This window comes from Mobula hypostoma, chromosome 1, assembly GCF_963921235.1.
Source record: "Mobula hypostoma chromosome 1, sMobHyp1.1, whole genome shotgun sequence".
NCBI classification, from domain to species: Eukaryota; Metazoa; Chordata; class Chondrichthyes; order Myliobatiformes; family Myliobatidae; genus Mobula; species Mobula hypostoma.
In genome coordinates this window covers 163679721-163694197 of record NC_086097.1, presented here as the reverse complement: position 1 = coordinate 163694197, position 14477 = coordinate 163679721, and the positions used below count along the sequence as shown (strand labels likewise).

Here is a 14477-nt window from a genome sequence, read left to right as displayed (position 1 = left end):
TTGAATTTATTCAACATTGAGAGGGACAAGCATTTGGTTTATTTGTATTACGAGGAGACACCAAGCTACTTGAGCTGTTGCCAAGACCCAAGAAGCCTTGGATCTTATTTAATGACAGAACAGCTTCAAAGCAGCCACACTTCTGCTCCTCGTCCTGATGGCCTTATAGATGCTTGTGTTCTACACTGTGTTGCTTCACAGGTTCATTAAAGCGATTATTTAAATACTATCTGTAAGACTGAGCAGCATAACTCCTCTAGATATACCACCAGGACATTAGCAATGGAACAGGAGAAAGCTATTTACTCAGGAGTCTGTTCATACATCTGTCTTCCTCCTTATCATTTCATAATTTTAGTTGATAACAACCTAATAATTTTACAATTAAAAAGAATAACCGACTATCGTAATTTGATGATTATAAAGAATGGATTCCAAAGTTAGTTTAAAAGCATTCCCTAACTTCAATTCTGAAGCAGCTGGCTATTAATTTTAGCCTCTACCTCCTGGTCCTAGATTCCCCACCAGTAGAAATAGGAATCCTGTTTTATAGGTTCCCACATAATACCTTGAAAATTTGACTGATAGATTCATCCCCAAAACAATTTCTGAATGGCATAACAATACTTAATAGTCTAAAAAAGAAATTACAGCTAAAACACTTTAATTCCAATTCCCATTCCAACATGTTGGTCCATGTGCCAAGATGAGTCCACCCTCAGGGTGGAGGAGCAACACCTTATATTCCATCTGGGAATTCCGTCTCCAATCTGATGACATGAATATTGATTTCTCCTTCTGGTAAAAGTATTCCCTCCCTCTTCCATCTTCTTTTATTCCCCATTATGGCCTTTTACCTCTTCACACCTGCGTATCATTACACCCAGGGCTCCTCTTCCTTCTTCCCTTGTGGCTCACTCTCCTATCAGGTTCCTTCTTCTCCAACCCTTGATCTTTCCCACCCACCCGGCTTCACCTATCACCTTCCAGCTAAACTCCTTCTCCTTCTCCCTCCTTTTTACTCTAGCATCTTCCTCCTTCCTTCTCAGTCCTGAAGAAGGGCCTTGGCCGGAAACATTCACTGTTGACCATTTCTGTAAATGCTGCCTGCCCCCCTGAGTTCCTCCAGCATTTTGTGTGTTGCTGATTTGATTTCCAGCATCTGCAGACTTTCTTGTGTTTATGAATTGCAACTAAAGATAGATTATTTAAGCAGATGGCCTAAGTTTAAGAGAGCTGCCGACTCATATCCTGAGTAAATATTAGTAAATTGAAATCTATTTCATCAACAAAGTTCCTCGCTGGTATAATTCTGGCAAAAACAGCCCAAAATTTTTGGCATTAGTACAGCCTTTCTTCAATAGGCTAAATTGAGGTTAGGGTTAGGAACATTCCTGGAAAATGCTTTATGAAGTGAACTTTTGGACGAAGCTTGGCAAAGTGCATCATGGGTATTTCAGAGCAATCTATTCCTGAGCACAGAGTGTGGCATACTAAATATTATAGTGAGAAACAGCTTTATGAATTTTGAAGATGCATAGCCCAAAGTGTCAATAGTGTTATGTAAAAATTGATAAATCAGGAGTTTATAAATTGAAAATGCCGAGATTCCAAAGTGGTATAAAACTTGCTCTGTGATCTGAATCCCACTCTCCCAATTCCAAATCAACTTTGTAAGACTGGGAATAAGATATTCTATTACTCAAACAACAGGAATTCTGCAGATGCTGGAAATTCAAGCAACACACATAAAAGTTGCTGGTGAACGCAGCAGGCCAGGCAGCATCTCTAGGAAGAGATGCAGTCGACGTTTCAGGCCGAGATCCTTCATCAGGTCGAAGGGTCTTGGCCTGATACGTCGACTGCACCTCTTCATAGAGATGCTGCCTGGCCTGCTGTGTTTACCAGCAACTTTTATGTGTGTCGCTTGATATTCTATTACTGCTAATTTCAGTATCAGCTATCCTCTCTACAGAATGCGATCATTTTAGCCATACACAGATGTAAGCATTAGTTTCATCTGGGTAAAGGCTATCATCATGAAGCTAGAAAAGTACTTTACAAATGTCCAAAATAATGTTCTAACCACCACATCAATTTGAATGGAATACTCATCCATTCAATGTCATCTCTTCAAAGCTATCATTTGTCCTTTACGCTCTTTTACTGCCACTCAATCAAACAGCCCATTGCCTCTGTAACTCTGAAAGGTGCCTGTGGATGCATTTCCATCTTATAATAGCTATATAGGTTAAACATTTCCTAGCTTAAAATAAGAGTGCCTTCAGTCCAAAAATTAAAATACTTTTGAATGATACGCAAGCTCGCAATTCTAACTACTATACAGAATACATTGGGAATACTCAATTCACCAGAAAACATCTGAAGGCTAAGGAACGTATGTTATTTCAATTCACTGATTTTTAATCACAAAACCTAGCCTGTTGAGTACTTGCAACATTTTCTTTTTTATTTTTCAGATTTCCCATACCTGTAATATTTTTCATTAGTAATGAAAACCCTGAGACTGCAATGCTAAGCATGCTGATATATCTGGAAGATAGAATTATTATGTACACATTTGTACATAGGATTCTGTTTTATTTCACAAGACTTTAAGCTCCATAATATCACAATATGAAGACCATAGAAAGGTTGGTCCTGGCTCACCTCCAACCCTTGGTCAGATTCCATGCAGTTTTCTTACCAGGAGCACACTAGAGTTGACAAAGCTGTCATCTACCTGTTGAACAGAGCCTACTCCAATTTGGATAAGCGGGACAGCACTGTGAGGATCCTTCCAGTCCTTCCAGGTGAGGCATCACTTCACCTGTGAGTCGACTGGGGTGATATACTGCGTCCGGTGCTCCCGATGTGGCCTTTTATATATTGGTGAGACCCGACGCAGACTGGGAGACCGCTTTGCTGAACATCTACGCTCTGTCCGCCAGAGAAAAAGCAGGATCTCCCAGTGGCCACACATTTTAATTCCACATCCCATTCCCATTCTGACATGTCTATCCACGGCCTCCTCTACTGTAAAGATGAAGCCACACTCAGGTTGGAGGAACAACACCTTATATTCCGTATGGGTAGCCTCCAACCTGATGGCATGAACATTGACTTCTCTAACTTCCGCTAGGCCCCACCTCCCCCTCGTACCCCATCTGTTACTCTTTTTAATGCACACATTCTTTCTCTCACTCTCCTTTTTCTCCCTCTGTCCCTCTGAATATACCTCTTGCCCATCCTCTGGGTCACCCCCCCCCCCGTCTTTCTTCCCGGACCTCCTGTCCCATGATCCTCTCGTATCCCCTTCTGCCTATCACCTGTCCAGCTCTCGGCTCCATCCCTCCCCCTCCTGTCTTCTCCTATCATTTTGCATCTCCCCCTCCCCCTCCAGCTTTCAAATCCCTTACTCACTCTTCCTTCAGTTAGTCCTGACGAAGGGTCTCGGCCTGAAACGTCGACTGCGCTTCTTCCTATAGATGCTGCCTGGCCTGCTGCGTTCACCAGCAACTTTGATGTATGTTGCTTGAATTTACAGCATCTGCAGAATTCCTGTTGTTTACTGTGAGGATCATGTTTTTTTTGATTTCTCAAGTGCCTTCGATACCATACATCCTTCATTGTTGAGTGCAAATCTCTGTTTAATGCAAATTGGCACTTCCATTGTATCCTGGATAACGGACTACCTGACTGGCAGACCACAGTTTATGCAGCTTCACAGCTGTGTGACAGACAGCACTTGGGTCCCACAGGGGACTGTATTGGCTCCGTTCCTGTTTATCCTGTATACCTTGGACTTTCAATACAACACTGTGCCATGTCAACTGCAGAAATTCTCTGATGACTCAGCAATAGTCGGATGTATAAAGGGAGGATGGGAGGATGAATACAGGGCCCTGGTGGAGGCCTTTGTCAAATGGTGCAAGCTGAATCACCTGCAGCTCAACATTAGTAAAACAAAGGAGATAGTGATGGACTTTAGAAAGACTAAAGTTGTACTGCTCCCTGTCACTATTGATGATGAGGACATGGATGTGGTGAGGACCTTCAGGTACCTGGGGTTGCAGCTGGATGACAGACTTGAGTGGAGCACCATCACAGAATTTGAAGGGCCAGAATCACCTCTACTTCCTGAGGAAACTGAGGTATTTTGGAGTATGCAGGTCTCTCCTTCACATGTTCTACAAGTCTGCTGTTGCCAGTACAATCTTCTCTGCACTGGTGTGTTGGGGCAACGGCATCAACACAGCTGATGCCAACAGGCTCAATAATCTGATTAGAAAGGCTGGCTCTGTTATAGGAATCAAACTGGACACACCAGAGGCTGTGGTAGAACGAAGGACCCTACGGAAAATCCTGGCAATTCTGGACAATGTCTCTCACCCTCCACATGCCACCTTGGCTGAACAAAGGGACACCTTTAGTAATAGACTATGACAACTGCACTGCTCCAAAGAGAACTGTGTGAGGTCATTCTTACCCTCAGCCATCAGGCTCTATAATGAGTCAACCTACAGCCGGGGGAAATGATAAACCCCCCCCCCGCCCCCCGTTAGACTGTTCATAAGTAATTTATTTTTTTATTGTTTCTTACTTCTCTTCTAAAATCTTTTAGGGTCAGTCTGTCAGAGGAGTTCTAGTTTAGTGTTAGCTGATATTGCAGAATATGTTAAGATCTTGTCAGTTTTTTTTAATAATGTGACATGTTTGGAGGGAAGCTAATGGAAGGAAAAGGTGTCAGAAGCTCACACCTGCTGTTTTATAAGGAAACACATTGTGTCTGACACACTCAACATAATAACTGTCAGGACACATTTTCCTGGTGACTCAAATATCCAATACTTCTTTCTTAAAAAATTATAGAAAATTCAAGAGTGGAAAGAAAGAACAACCAGTTTCACCTGTGGACAGAAATGGAAAACAATCCTGCATCATTTATTTATTTGCAAAGTTACTGCTAAGCAAACATGGTAGGAAAAATGCTAGTGGCATATGATAAGTGGCAAGGATGCTCTCAGAAGATAATAATAGGACTGGGCAAAATCAACACTATCTTTCATTACCAGGCACTGAATTTAGACAAAATAATCTGTTTGCTACTTACTGCATGGGTGTCCTTGGATTTTCACTTCATCAATAGCAATGTACCCAGGCTGACCTGATGTGACCGCTTCAAACACAACCTACAAGAAATGAAACATTTTTGTTCAATAAAATTTGGTACCACAAATATGCAAAATTCTACTGTTCATTCATAAGGCTGCAAAGTCAAAAGGAAAGGTAAGGTACATACTCAGGATTATGAAGTATCAATAATAATACATTGTTTATTGTGCACATCTATCACAGTTAACCAACTCATTGCTGGTGCATTCAGGCCAAATCATGTCACAAGCACTTCTTCATAAGCAGTCCCCAACCAGTTCAACTCACTCACAGGGCCTGCTGGGAAAATAGCTTAATAATTTCCACCCTATGATAACATTTGAGGTGTGAACGTAACTTTTATTATTTGGAGAAATGATGGTAACATTATCGCTACGCACATCCTCTGGGATCAATGTTGAATGAAGTGTGGCATAATGAGAAAAGCTCATTCATTCAAATTAGTGAGATGACACTTGCATTCTTACTGCCCTGCAGATGCACAAACCTAGATTATTTAGTTAGGATGTAATACCAGGTACACTTCACTTAATTACATCTTCACCAATGACTTTGCTTTATCCAGATACATTTGCAATTACAAGTAAAACAGCAATTATTTATGTAGAAATATAGAAAACCTACAGCACAATACAGGCCCTTCAGCCCACAAAGTTGTGCCGAACATGTCCCTACCTTTTAAATTACTAGGCTTACCCATAGCCCTCTATTTTTCTGAGTTCCATGTACCTACCCAAAAGTCTCTTAAAAGACCCTATCGTATCCGCCTCCACCACCGTTGCCAGCAGCCCATTCCACGCACTCACCACGCTGAGTAAAAAACTTACCCCTGACATCTCCTCTGTGCCTACTCCCCAGCACCTTAAACCTGTGTCCACTTGTGGCAACCATTTCAGCCCTGGGAAAAAGCCTCTGACTATCCACACCATCAATGTCTCTCATCATAATTATACACCTCTCTCAGGTCACCTCTCATCCTCTGTCACTCCAAGGAAAAAAGGCTGAGTTCACTCAACCTGTTATCATAAGGCATGCTCCCCAATCCAGGCAACATCCTTGTAAATCTTCTCTGCACCCTTTCTATGGCTTCTGCATCTTTCCTGTAGTGAGGCGACCAGAAGTGAGCACAGTACTCCAAGTGGGGTTTGACCAGGGTCCTATATAGCTACAACATTACCTCTTGGCTCCAAAATTCAATTCCATGATTGATGAAGGCCTTCTTAACCACAGAGTCAACCTGCGCAGCTGCTTTGAGCGTCCTATGGACTCGGACCCCCAAGATCCCTCTGATCCTCCACACTGCCAGGAGTCTTACCATTAATACTATTTTCTGCCATCATATTTGACCTACCAAAATGAACCACTTCACACTTATCTGGGTTGAACTCCATCTGCCACTTCCCAGCCCAGTTTTGCATCCTATCAATGTCCCGCTGTAACCTCTGACAGCCCTCCACACTATCCACAACACCTCCAACCTTTGTGTCATCAGCAAAGTTACTAACCCATCCCTCCACTTCCTCATCCAGGACATTTACAAAGATCACGAAGAGTAAGGGTACCAGAACAGTTCCCTGAGGCTCTCCACTGGTGACCGACCTCCATGCAGAATATGACCCATCTACAACCACTCTTTGCCTTCTGTGGGCAAGCCAGTTCTGGATCTACAAAGCAATGTTCCCTTGGTTCCCATGCCTCTTTACTTTCTTAATAAGCCTTGAATGGGGTACCTTATCAAATGCCTTGCTGAAATCCATATACACTACATCTACTGCTCTTCCTTCATCAATGTGTTTAGTCACATCCTCAAAAAATTCAATCAGGCTCGTAAGGCACGACCTGCCCTTGACAAAGCCATGCTGACTATTCCTAATCATATTATACCTCTCCAAATGCTTCTTAGGATCTTCTCCATCAACTTACCAACCACTGAGGTAAGACTCACTGCTCTAAATTTTCTTGGGCTATCTCTACTCCCCTTCCTGAACAACGGAACAACATCCGCAACCCTCCAATCCTCCGGAACCTCTCCCATCCTCATTGATGATGCAGAGATCATCGCCAGAAGCTGAGCAATCTCCTCCCTCACTCCCACAGTAGCCTAGGGTACATCTCATCCTGTCCTGGTGACTTATCCAACTTGATGCTTTCCAAAAGCTCCAGCACATCCTCTTTCTTAATATCTACATGCTCAAGCTTTTCAGTCTGCTGCAAGTTATCACTATAATCACCAAGATCCTTTTCCATAGTGAATACTGAAGTATTCATTAAGTACCTCTGCTATTTCTTCAGGTTCCATATGTACTTTCCCACTGTCACACTTGATAGGACCTATACTTTCACGTCTTATCCTCTTGCTCTTCACTTACTTGTAGAATGCCTTGGGGTTTTCCTTAATCCTGCCTGCCAAGGCCTTCTCATGGCCCCTTCTGGCTCTCCTAATTTCCTTCTTAAGCTCCTTCCCATTAGCCTTATAATCTTCTAGATCTCTAACATTACCTAGCTCTCTGAACCTTTTGTAAGCTTTTCTTTTCTTCTTCACTAGATTTATTACAGCATTTGTACACCACGGTTCCTGTACCCTACCATAACTTCCCTGCCTCATTGGAACATACCTATGCAGAACTCCACACAAATATTCCCTGAACATTTGCCACATTTCTTCCATACTTTTCCCTGAGAACATCTGTTTCCAATTTAAGCTTCCAATTTCCTGCCTGATAGCCTCATAATTCCCCTTACTCCAATTGAACACTTTTCTAACTTGTCTGTGCCTATCTCTCTCCAATGCTATTGTAAAGGAGACAGAATTATAATCACTACCTCCAAAATGCTCTCCCACTGGGAGAGCTGACACCTGACCAGGTTCATTTCCCAATACCAAATCACGTACAGCCTCTCCTCTTGTGGGCTTATCTACATATTTCCTTAACACACCTAACAAACTCCACCCCATCTAATCCCCTTGCTCTAGGAAGATGCCAATCGATATTTGGGAAATTAAAATCTCCCATCATGATAACTCTGTTATTATTACACCTTTCTAGGATCTGTTTCCCTATCTGCTCCTCGATATCCCTATTACTATGGGGCGGCCTATAAAAAACACCCAGTAAAGTTATTGACCCCTTCCTGTTCCTAACCTCCACCCACAGAGACTCCATAGACAATCCCTCCACGACGTCCACCTTTTCTGCAGCCGTGACACTATCTCTGATCAACAGTTCCACGCCCTCTCCCTCCCTGTCTTTTCTAAAACAGCTAAAACCTGGCACTTGAAGTAACTATTCCTGTCCCTGAGCCATCGAATTCTCTGTAATGGCCACCACATCATATCTCCAAGTACTGATCCACACTCTAAGTTCATCCGCTTTGTTCACAACACTCCTGGCGTTAAAATAGACACATCTCAAACCTTCGGTCTGACAGCGTCCCTTCTCTATCACCTGCCTATCCTCCCTCTTGCACTGTCTACAAGCTTTCTCTATTTGTGAGCCAACCTCCTCTTCCCCAGTCTCTTCAGTTCGGTTCCCATGGTTGTATTCATATGCAACCATGCAAATCCTGTTTCTCATCCATAAAGTAAAAAGTTTCGAAATTCAAAACCAGCCAGGACCCCTCTTCCTGATTAGGATTTCTTTCTGACAACAGGACAAGAATATATGAAGTTCAGTTATGACATCTCAATTGTACATTGACAATTACCAAGGCATCCCCAAGATGGGGTGCTGTGACTACCTGATACATGCCTTAATTTGATCTTTAGTGGGTGACAAAAGTGGGCCTATATACAAAAGAAAATAAAAACTCAAAAGGATGAAAATATTGATTACCAGTTACCCATGATCAATTTTAACACATTGTCCAAAATATCAAGATTATGATCTGTCTAGAAGCAACAGAAGGATCATAGGGTCTCTTGCTATGCAACAAAATCATTCAAGATTCAAGATTGTTTCATATCGTTTCTAGTACACAAGTGTAAAAGAGAACAAAACCATTGTTACTCAAGATTGATGCACCAGAAAAAAAACACAATGATAATTTTAAAAACACAATACATATAAATACTTAAGATAGCTTATATACATATGTAATGCCCTGGTTCATATTTCTACTGTTATGCTGTATGTATGTAATTTTGGCAGTTCTGTGAGAGCTGCTTGTTTTCAGCTTATGTTTGGGTTATTGTTGAAGATGAGAGATGAGGGGAAATGTGTGCCATCCAATTAGGATGGTCAAACTTAGGGGCGGTTTCTCTGGTGAGGGACGCTAAGGTTGGGTTTGGGGCTTTTGTTTGAGAGGAGATGGAGGGAAGATGCTGGAGAGAAGAGGTTAGAGGATTCGACCCAGAGTGGGACTGTGATTCGACAAAGCCCAGGGTGAGTGCAATTGAGGATTGGTGACTTGAAGAAACTGTGAGCTCCAACTTGTGCACATTAGACCATTTCATTAAAATGGCCCCATTTCTTTTCTTTTCCTTGCTAACTCTTCAGTCAACATTAACATAATGTTAACATAATCTTTTAATCCTATGCAGTGCACTGTCTGTTATTTCATGGCACTAACTTGTAACAGGGTAGTAAATTATACAGCATCCACATAAACAGGGCTCACACCTCAATCTCACGAGTCTGGCAGGCCTGGACATTGTCTCCCCTAGACTTACGCAGCCGAGGAAACCAGCGTGTTTCACATAGATTTACTCTAAGTCCAAAAGTGACACTAGGCTCTGTATAAGTTATATGTTGTTCAGCCTTACTGCTTGGGGAAAGAAACTGCTTTTGAGTCTGGTAGTCCAGGCATGGATGCTACGTAGCCTCCTCCACGAGGGGAGTGCAACAAACAGTCCATGATCAGAGTGAGTGGGATCCTTCATAACTTTCCTGGCTTTTTTCCAACACCTTTCTGTACACATGCCCTTGATGGCAGATAGACTGGTGCTGGTGATGCTTTGGGCAGTTTTGCCTACCTGTTGTAGAACCTTCCGGTCCCACTGCAGTGCAGGTCCTGTACCAAGCAGTGATGCAGCTTGTTAGGATGCTTTCTATTGCACATCTGAAGAAAGACATGAGTATGGATGTGCAAAGTCCAGCTCTCTTCAGCCTCTTCAGAAAGTAGAGGCATTGGTGACAGTGTAGGATGTGTCCTGGGACCACAAGAGGTTGTGTGTGATGTGCACTCCCAGGAGTTTGAAATTGTTTGCAGTTTCCACCGATGTGCCACCATTGTAAGGGGAGAGTGTGAATGGTGCAAGTTCTCTTGAAGTCGATAACCATCTCCTTCGTCTTACTGATATTAAGTAGTAATTTCCCTGGCACCAGGCCTCGAGCTCTTCCACCTCCTCTCTGGAGGCCTTCTCATCGCTGTTGGTGAATGAACCTCATCACTGTTGTGTCATTGGAGAACTTGGCGATATGATTGCTCAGGTGTTTGGTCGTGCAGTCATGTGTGAGTAGAGTGTACAGCAATGGGCTCGGCACACAGCACTGGGGGCACCGATCTTGAGACGATGGAGAAGGAGGCACAGATCTTTTGCCTTATGCACTTTGCAACCTGAGTCCATACTACCTCAAACCCCCTCTCCATTTCTACTTTGGTTCCAGAATCTCAGGCTTAAATATATTCAATGAATGAGCTGTGCAAGGGAAAGAGTTCGATGGTTTGAAACTCTACAAGAGAATCAGCTTTATTAACACTGAGATATGTCGTGAAATTTGTTGTTTGTAGCAGCGGTACAGTGCAAAACATAAAAATTATTCTAAGTTATGATCAATAAATAATGCAAAAGAGAAATAATGATGTAATATTCATGGGTTCATGGACTTCCATAAAAGCTTCTTATACTAAATTTCTCCCTTATCCAATGACAATGCTCCAGGCACAGAAATAAAGTCTTTTGGCAACCACTCTCAGAATCTGAAAATCTAAGTGAGATCACCTCTCATTCTGTTCAGAGAACATGCCCTGCATCCCAGGAATCTGACACTCACTGACGTTAAGAGGAAATATAGCCTGCTTTAGGAGAACCAAAGTGCACACAATTTAACTCCTTTTAAAAGAAATAGGAAAACTTTGATGCAAACAAAGGGACACAGTCAAATCAGGGAGACATTGTCAGCAGCATCATGTGGGCAGTACTTGGAACAAATTGCCCCAACAACCTTTTGATTTTCATCCCATTGAAGGTGAAAACCATTTGTCACTAATGTGCAATTCAGAATCTCAGTCAGATTTATTATCACTAACATGACGTGAGATCTGTTTTTACTGTGTAATACTTAAAAATTATGATAAATTATAATAAGAATATATATAAATAAATAATGCAAAACCAGAGCAAAGTAGTGAGATAGTGAGATAATTTGGAAACCTAATGGTGGAGGAGAAAAAACTGATGCTGAAACATCAAGTGTGCATCTTCAGGCTTCTGTACCTCCTCCCTGATGGTAGTAACGAGAAGAGGGGATGACCTGGATGGTGATGGTCTTTCATGATCAATTCTGTCTTCTTGAGACATTGTGTTTTGAAGATGTCCTCGAAGGTGGGGAGGCCAGTACCCATGAAGGAGCCGGCTGAGTCTACCCACCTCGGCAGCTTTTTCCGATCCTGTGCCTTCATTCCAGATGGCAATGCAACCAGTCAGAATGCTCTCCACAGCAAATTTAAAGAAATTTGAGGGAGTCTTTTGTGACATACCAGGTCTTCTTAAACTCCCAATAGCTGCTGGTGACTTTGTGTAATACTTCTTTGACATTTTCGTATATTCTGATATTAAATTGTTGTTCTGAAACTCAAAAACTGTTTATGTCTCCTTCTTCACAGATGCTACTGCCACACATATCCTGATTTTTGTGATTGCAGTGACAGAACGTAAAAAATATTGAGCACTAAAACTTAGAAATGGGCCCTTCAGCCCATCTCATCTTTGCTGACCGTGATACCAATTTAAGCTACACATCTGTCAATATCCCCCTTTTCCCTTCCTACTGGAACATGGGATAGGGCAGCACAGGAACGGGCCCTTTCTCCCATGATGGTGTGCCAGACTAATTAAACCAGTAATTAAATGGCTAAATGAACTAATACTTTATGTCTACGCACTGTCCATATTCCACCATTCTCTGCACATTCATATGCAGCCTCTTCAGCAACACTCTCACATTTGCCCCACCACCACCACCCCTGGCAGCTCATTCAAGACACCCACAAATATCTGTAAAATAAAACTCACCCCACACAGCTCCTTTGAATTTATACCTTCTCACCTTAAAAGCATGCACTCTAGTATTGAATATTTTCACCCTGGGAAAAGACCCTCACCACCTATCTATCGATGCCTTTCATCTTTTTTATAGTTTTATTAAGTCATCACCTTAGATGCCTACAGTAAATAATCCAAGATTGTCCAACTCAGTACTGGTTTATTCTTGTCACAAATACTGGGATATAGTGGAAAGCATTTGGTTGCACGCCATCCAGGCAATTCATGCCATACATAATTACATCAAGGTTGTAAATAGAATGCAAAATGTAATGTTGAAGTTATAGAGAAAGTACACTGCACGTAGAAAAATAAACCGTGAGGTCAACAACCAGATAAATTAAGAGATCGGAGTCCAGATGTTCATCTTTTAGTGTATGAGATGTTCAAGAGTGGGATGAGTGGCTCTGGCTCATCAGACTTGGGTGAGGTAGATTGTCTTGTAAGTTACTCTCTCTCTCTTCTTATTTGCTCATTCTTCATCTAGTAGTGCGCAGTATAGTAAGAAAGGCTCCAGAATACAGTAATGGCCGTTCCCCTCAGTAATAAGTATATAACTTTAGGTTCTATTGAGGAGGATGGCCTACTGGGGGAAGCCATAGTGACTAGGTCTCTGGCACTGAATCTGGTGCTGTGGTACAGAAGAGCAGATAGTCATAGTCACAGTCGTACTTTATTGATCCCGGGGGAAATTGGTTTTCGTTAAAGTTGCATCATAAATAATTAAATGGTAATAAAACCATAAATAGTTAAATAGGAATATGTAAATTATGCCAGGAAAATAAGTCCAGGACCAGCCTATTGGCTCAGGGTGTCTGACCCTCTAAGGGAGGAGTTGTAAAGTTTGATGGCCGCAGGAGGGAATGACTTCCTATGACGCTCTGTGTTGCATCTCGGTGGAATGAGTCTCTGGCTGAATGTACTCCTGTGCCCAACCAGTACATTATGTAGTGGATGGGAGACACTGTCCAAGATGGCATGCAACTTGGACAGCATCCTCTTTTCAGACACCACCGTCAGAGAGTCCAGTTCCATCCCCACAACATCACTGGCCTGAAGAGGACCGTAGCGTTGATAGGAGAGTTTTTAGTCAGATGAACAGAGGTGAGTTTCTATTGGTGCGGACACCCGGATGGTATGTTACCTCCCTGGTGCCAGGATCAGGGATGTATTGGATCCTGTCCATAGCATTCTCAAGGGTCAGGGTGAGTAGATGGAAGTCTTGGTATATATTAGGAGCAATGATATTGGAAGACAAGGTGAGGAGGTCCTGAAGAGAGATTTTAGGGAGCTAGGTAGAAAGCTGAGAAATGGGACCACCAGGGTAGTAATCTCTGGATTGCATGCCAGTGAGGGTAAGAATAGGAGGATTTGGCATGAGAATGCATGGCTGAGGAACTGGTGCAGGGGCAGGGGTTCGGATTTATGGATCATTGGGATCCCTTCTGGGGAAGGTATGACCTGTACAAAAGGACAGGTTACACCTGAAGCCGAGGGGGAGGGGGGTCCAATATTCTTGCAGGCAGGTTGGCTAGAGTTGGTTTTAAACTATCTTGGCGGGGGATGGGAACCAGAGTGATAGTGCAGAGGATGATGTAGTCGGTTTATAAACAGAAGCAATGTGTCATGAGACTCCTTGCAAGGAGAGGCAGATGATGCGGCAAAATTGCAGTCAACAGGATGAGTTGCAAATGGAAAAGGTGAATATAGAACTAAAGCTGTAATACATGAATGTGCACAGTGTATGGAATAACATCAATAAACTTGTAGCACAGTTACAGATTGGCAAGTATGAGCTTAATGACCAAGGATGCACATTGTATGGAAAGGATACGTAGAGAGGACGGCATTGCTCTGTTAGTAAAAAAATGATACAGGTTTTGCCCGCTATCTGAAGGTAGAGCATTCCTATGAAACGGTTCATAAGTCGGAATGTCGTAAAGTGAATAAGCAATTACCATTTATTAATATGAGAAAAATTTTTGAGCATTCCCAGACCCAAAAATAACCTACAAAATCATGCCAAAGAACACATAAA

At 42.4% G+C, this 14477-nt stretch overlaps 1 protein-coding gene across 9 annotated transcripts in view; it reads right to left on the bottom strand.

Moving 5' to 3' along the window:
* Nucleotides 1–14477, bottom strand: part of LOC134351958 (receptor-type tyrosine-protein phosphatase mu-like) — a 1067206-nt gene that overhangs the window by 674762 nt on the left and 377967 nt on the right. For all 9 annotated transcript variants that reach the window (XM_063058925.1, XM_063058929.1, XM_063058945.1 and 6 more), the window contains exon 4: nucleotides 5114–5192. In XM_063058925.1, the coding sequence (XP_062914995.1) occupies nucleotides 5114–5192 (79 nt within the window). The remainder of the gene's footprint in view (nucleotides 1–5113; nucleotides 5193–14477) is intronic.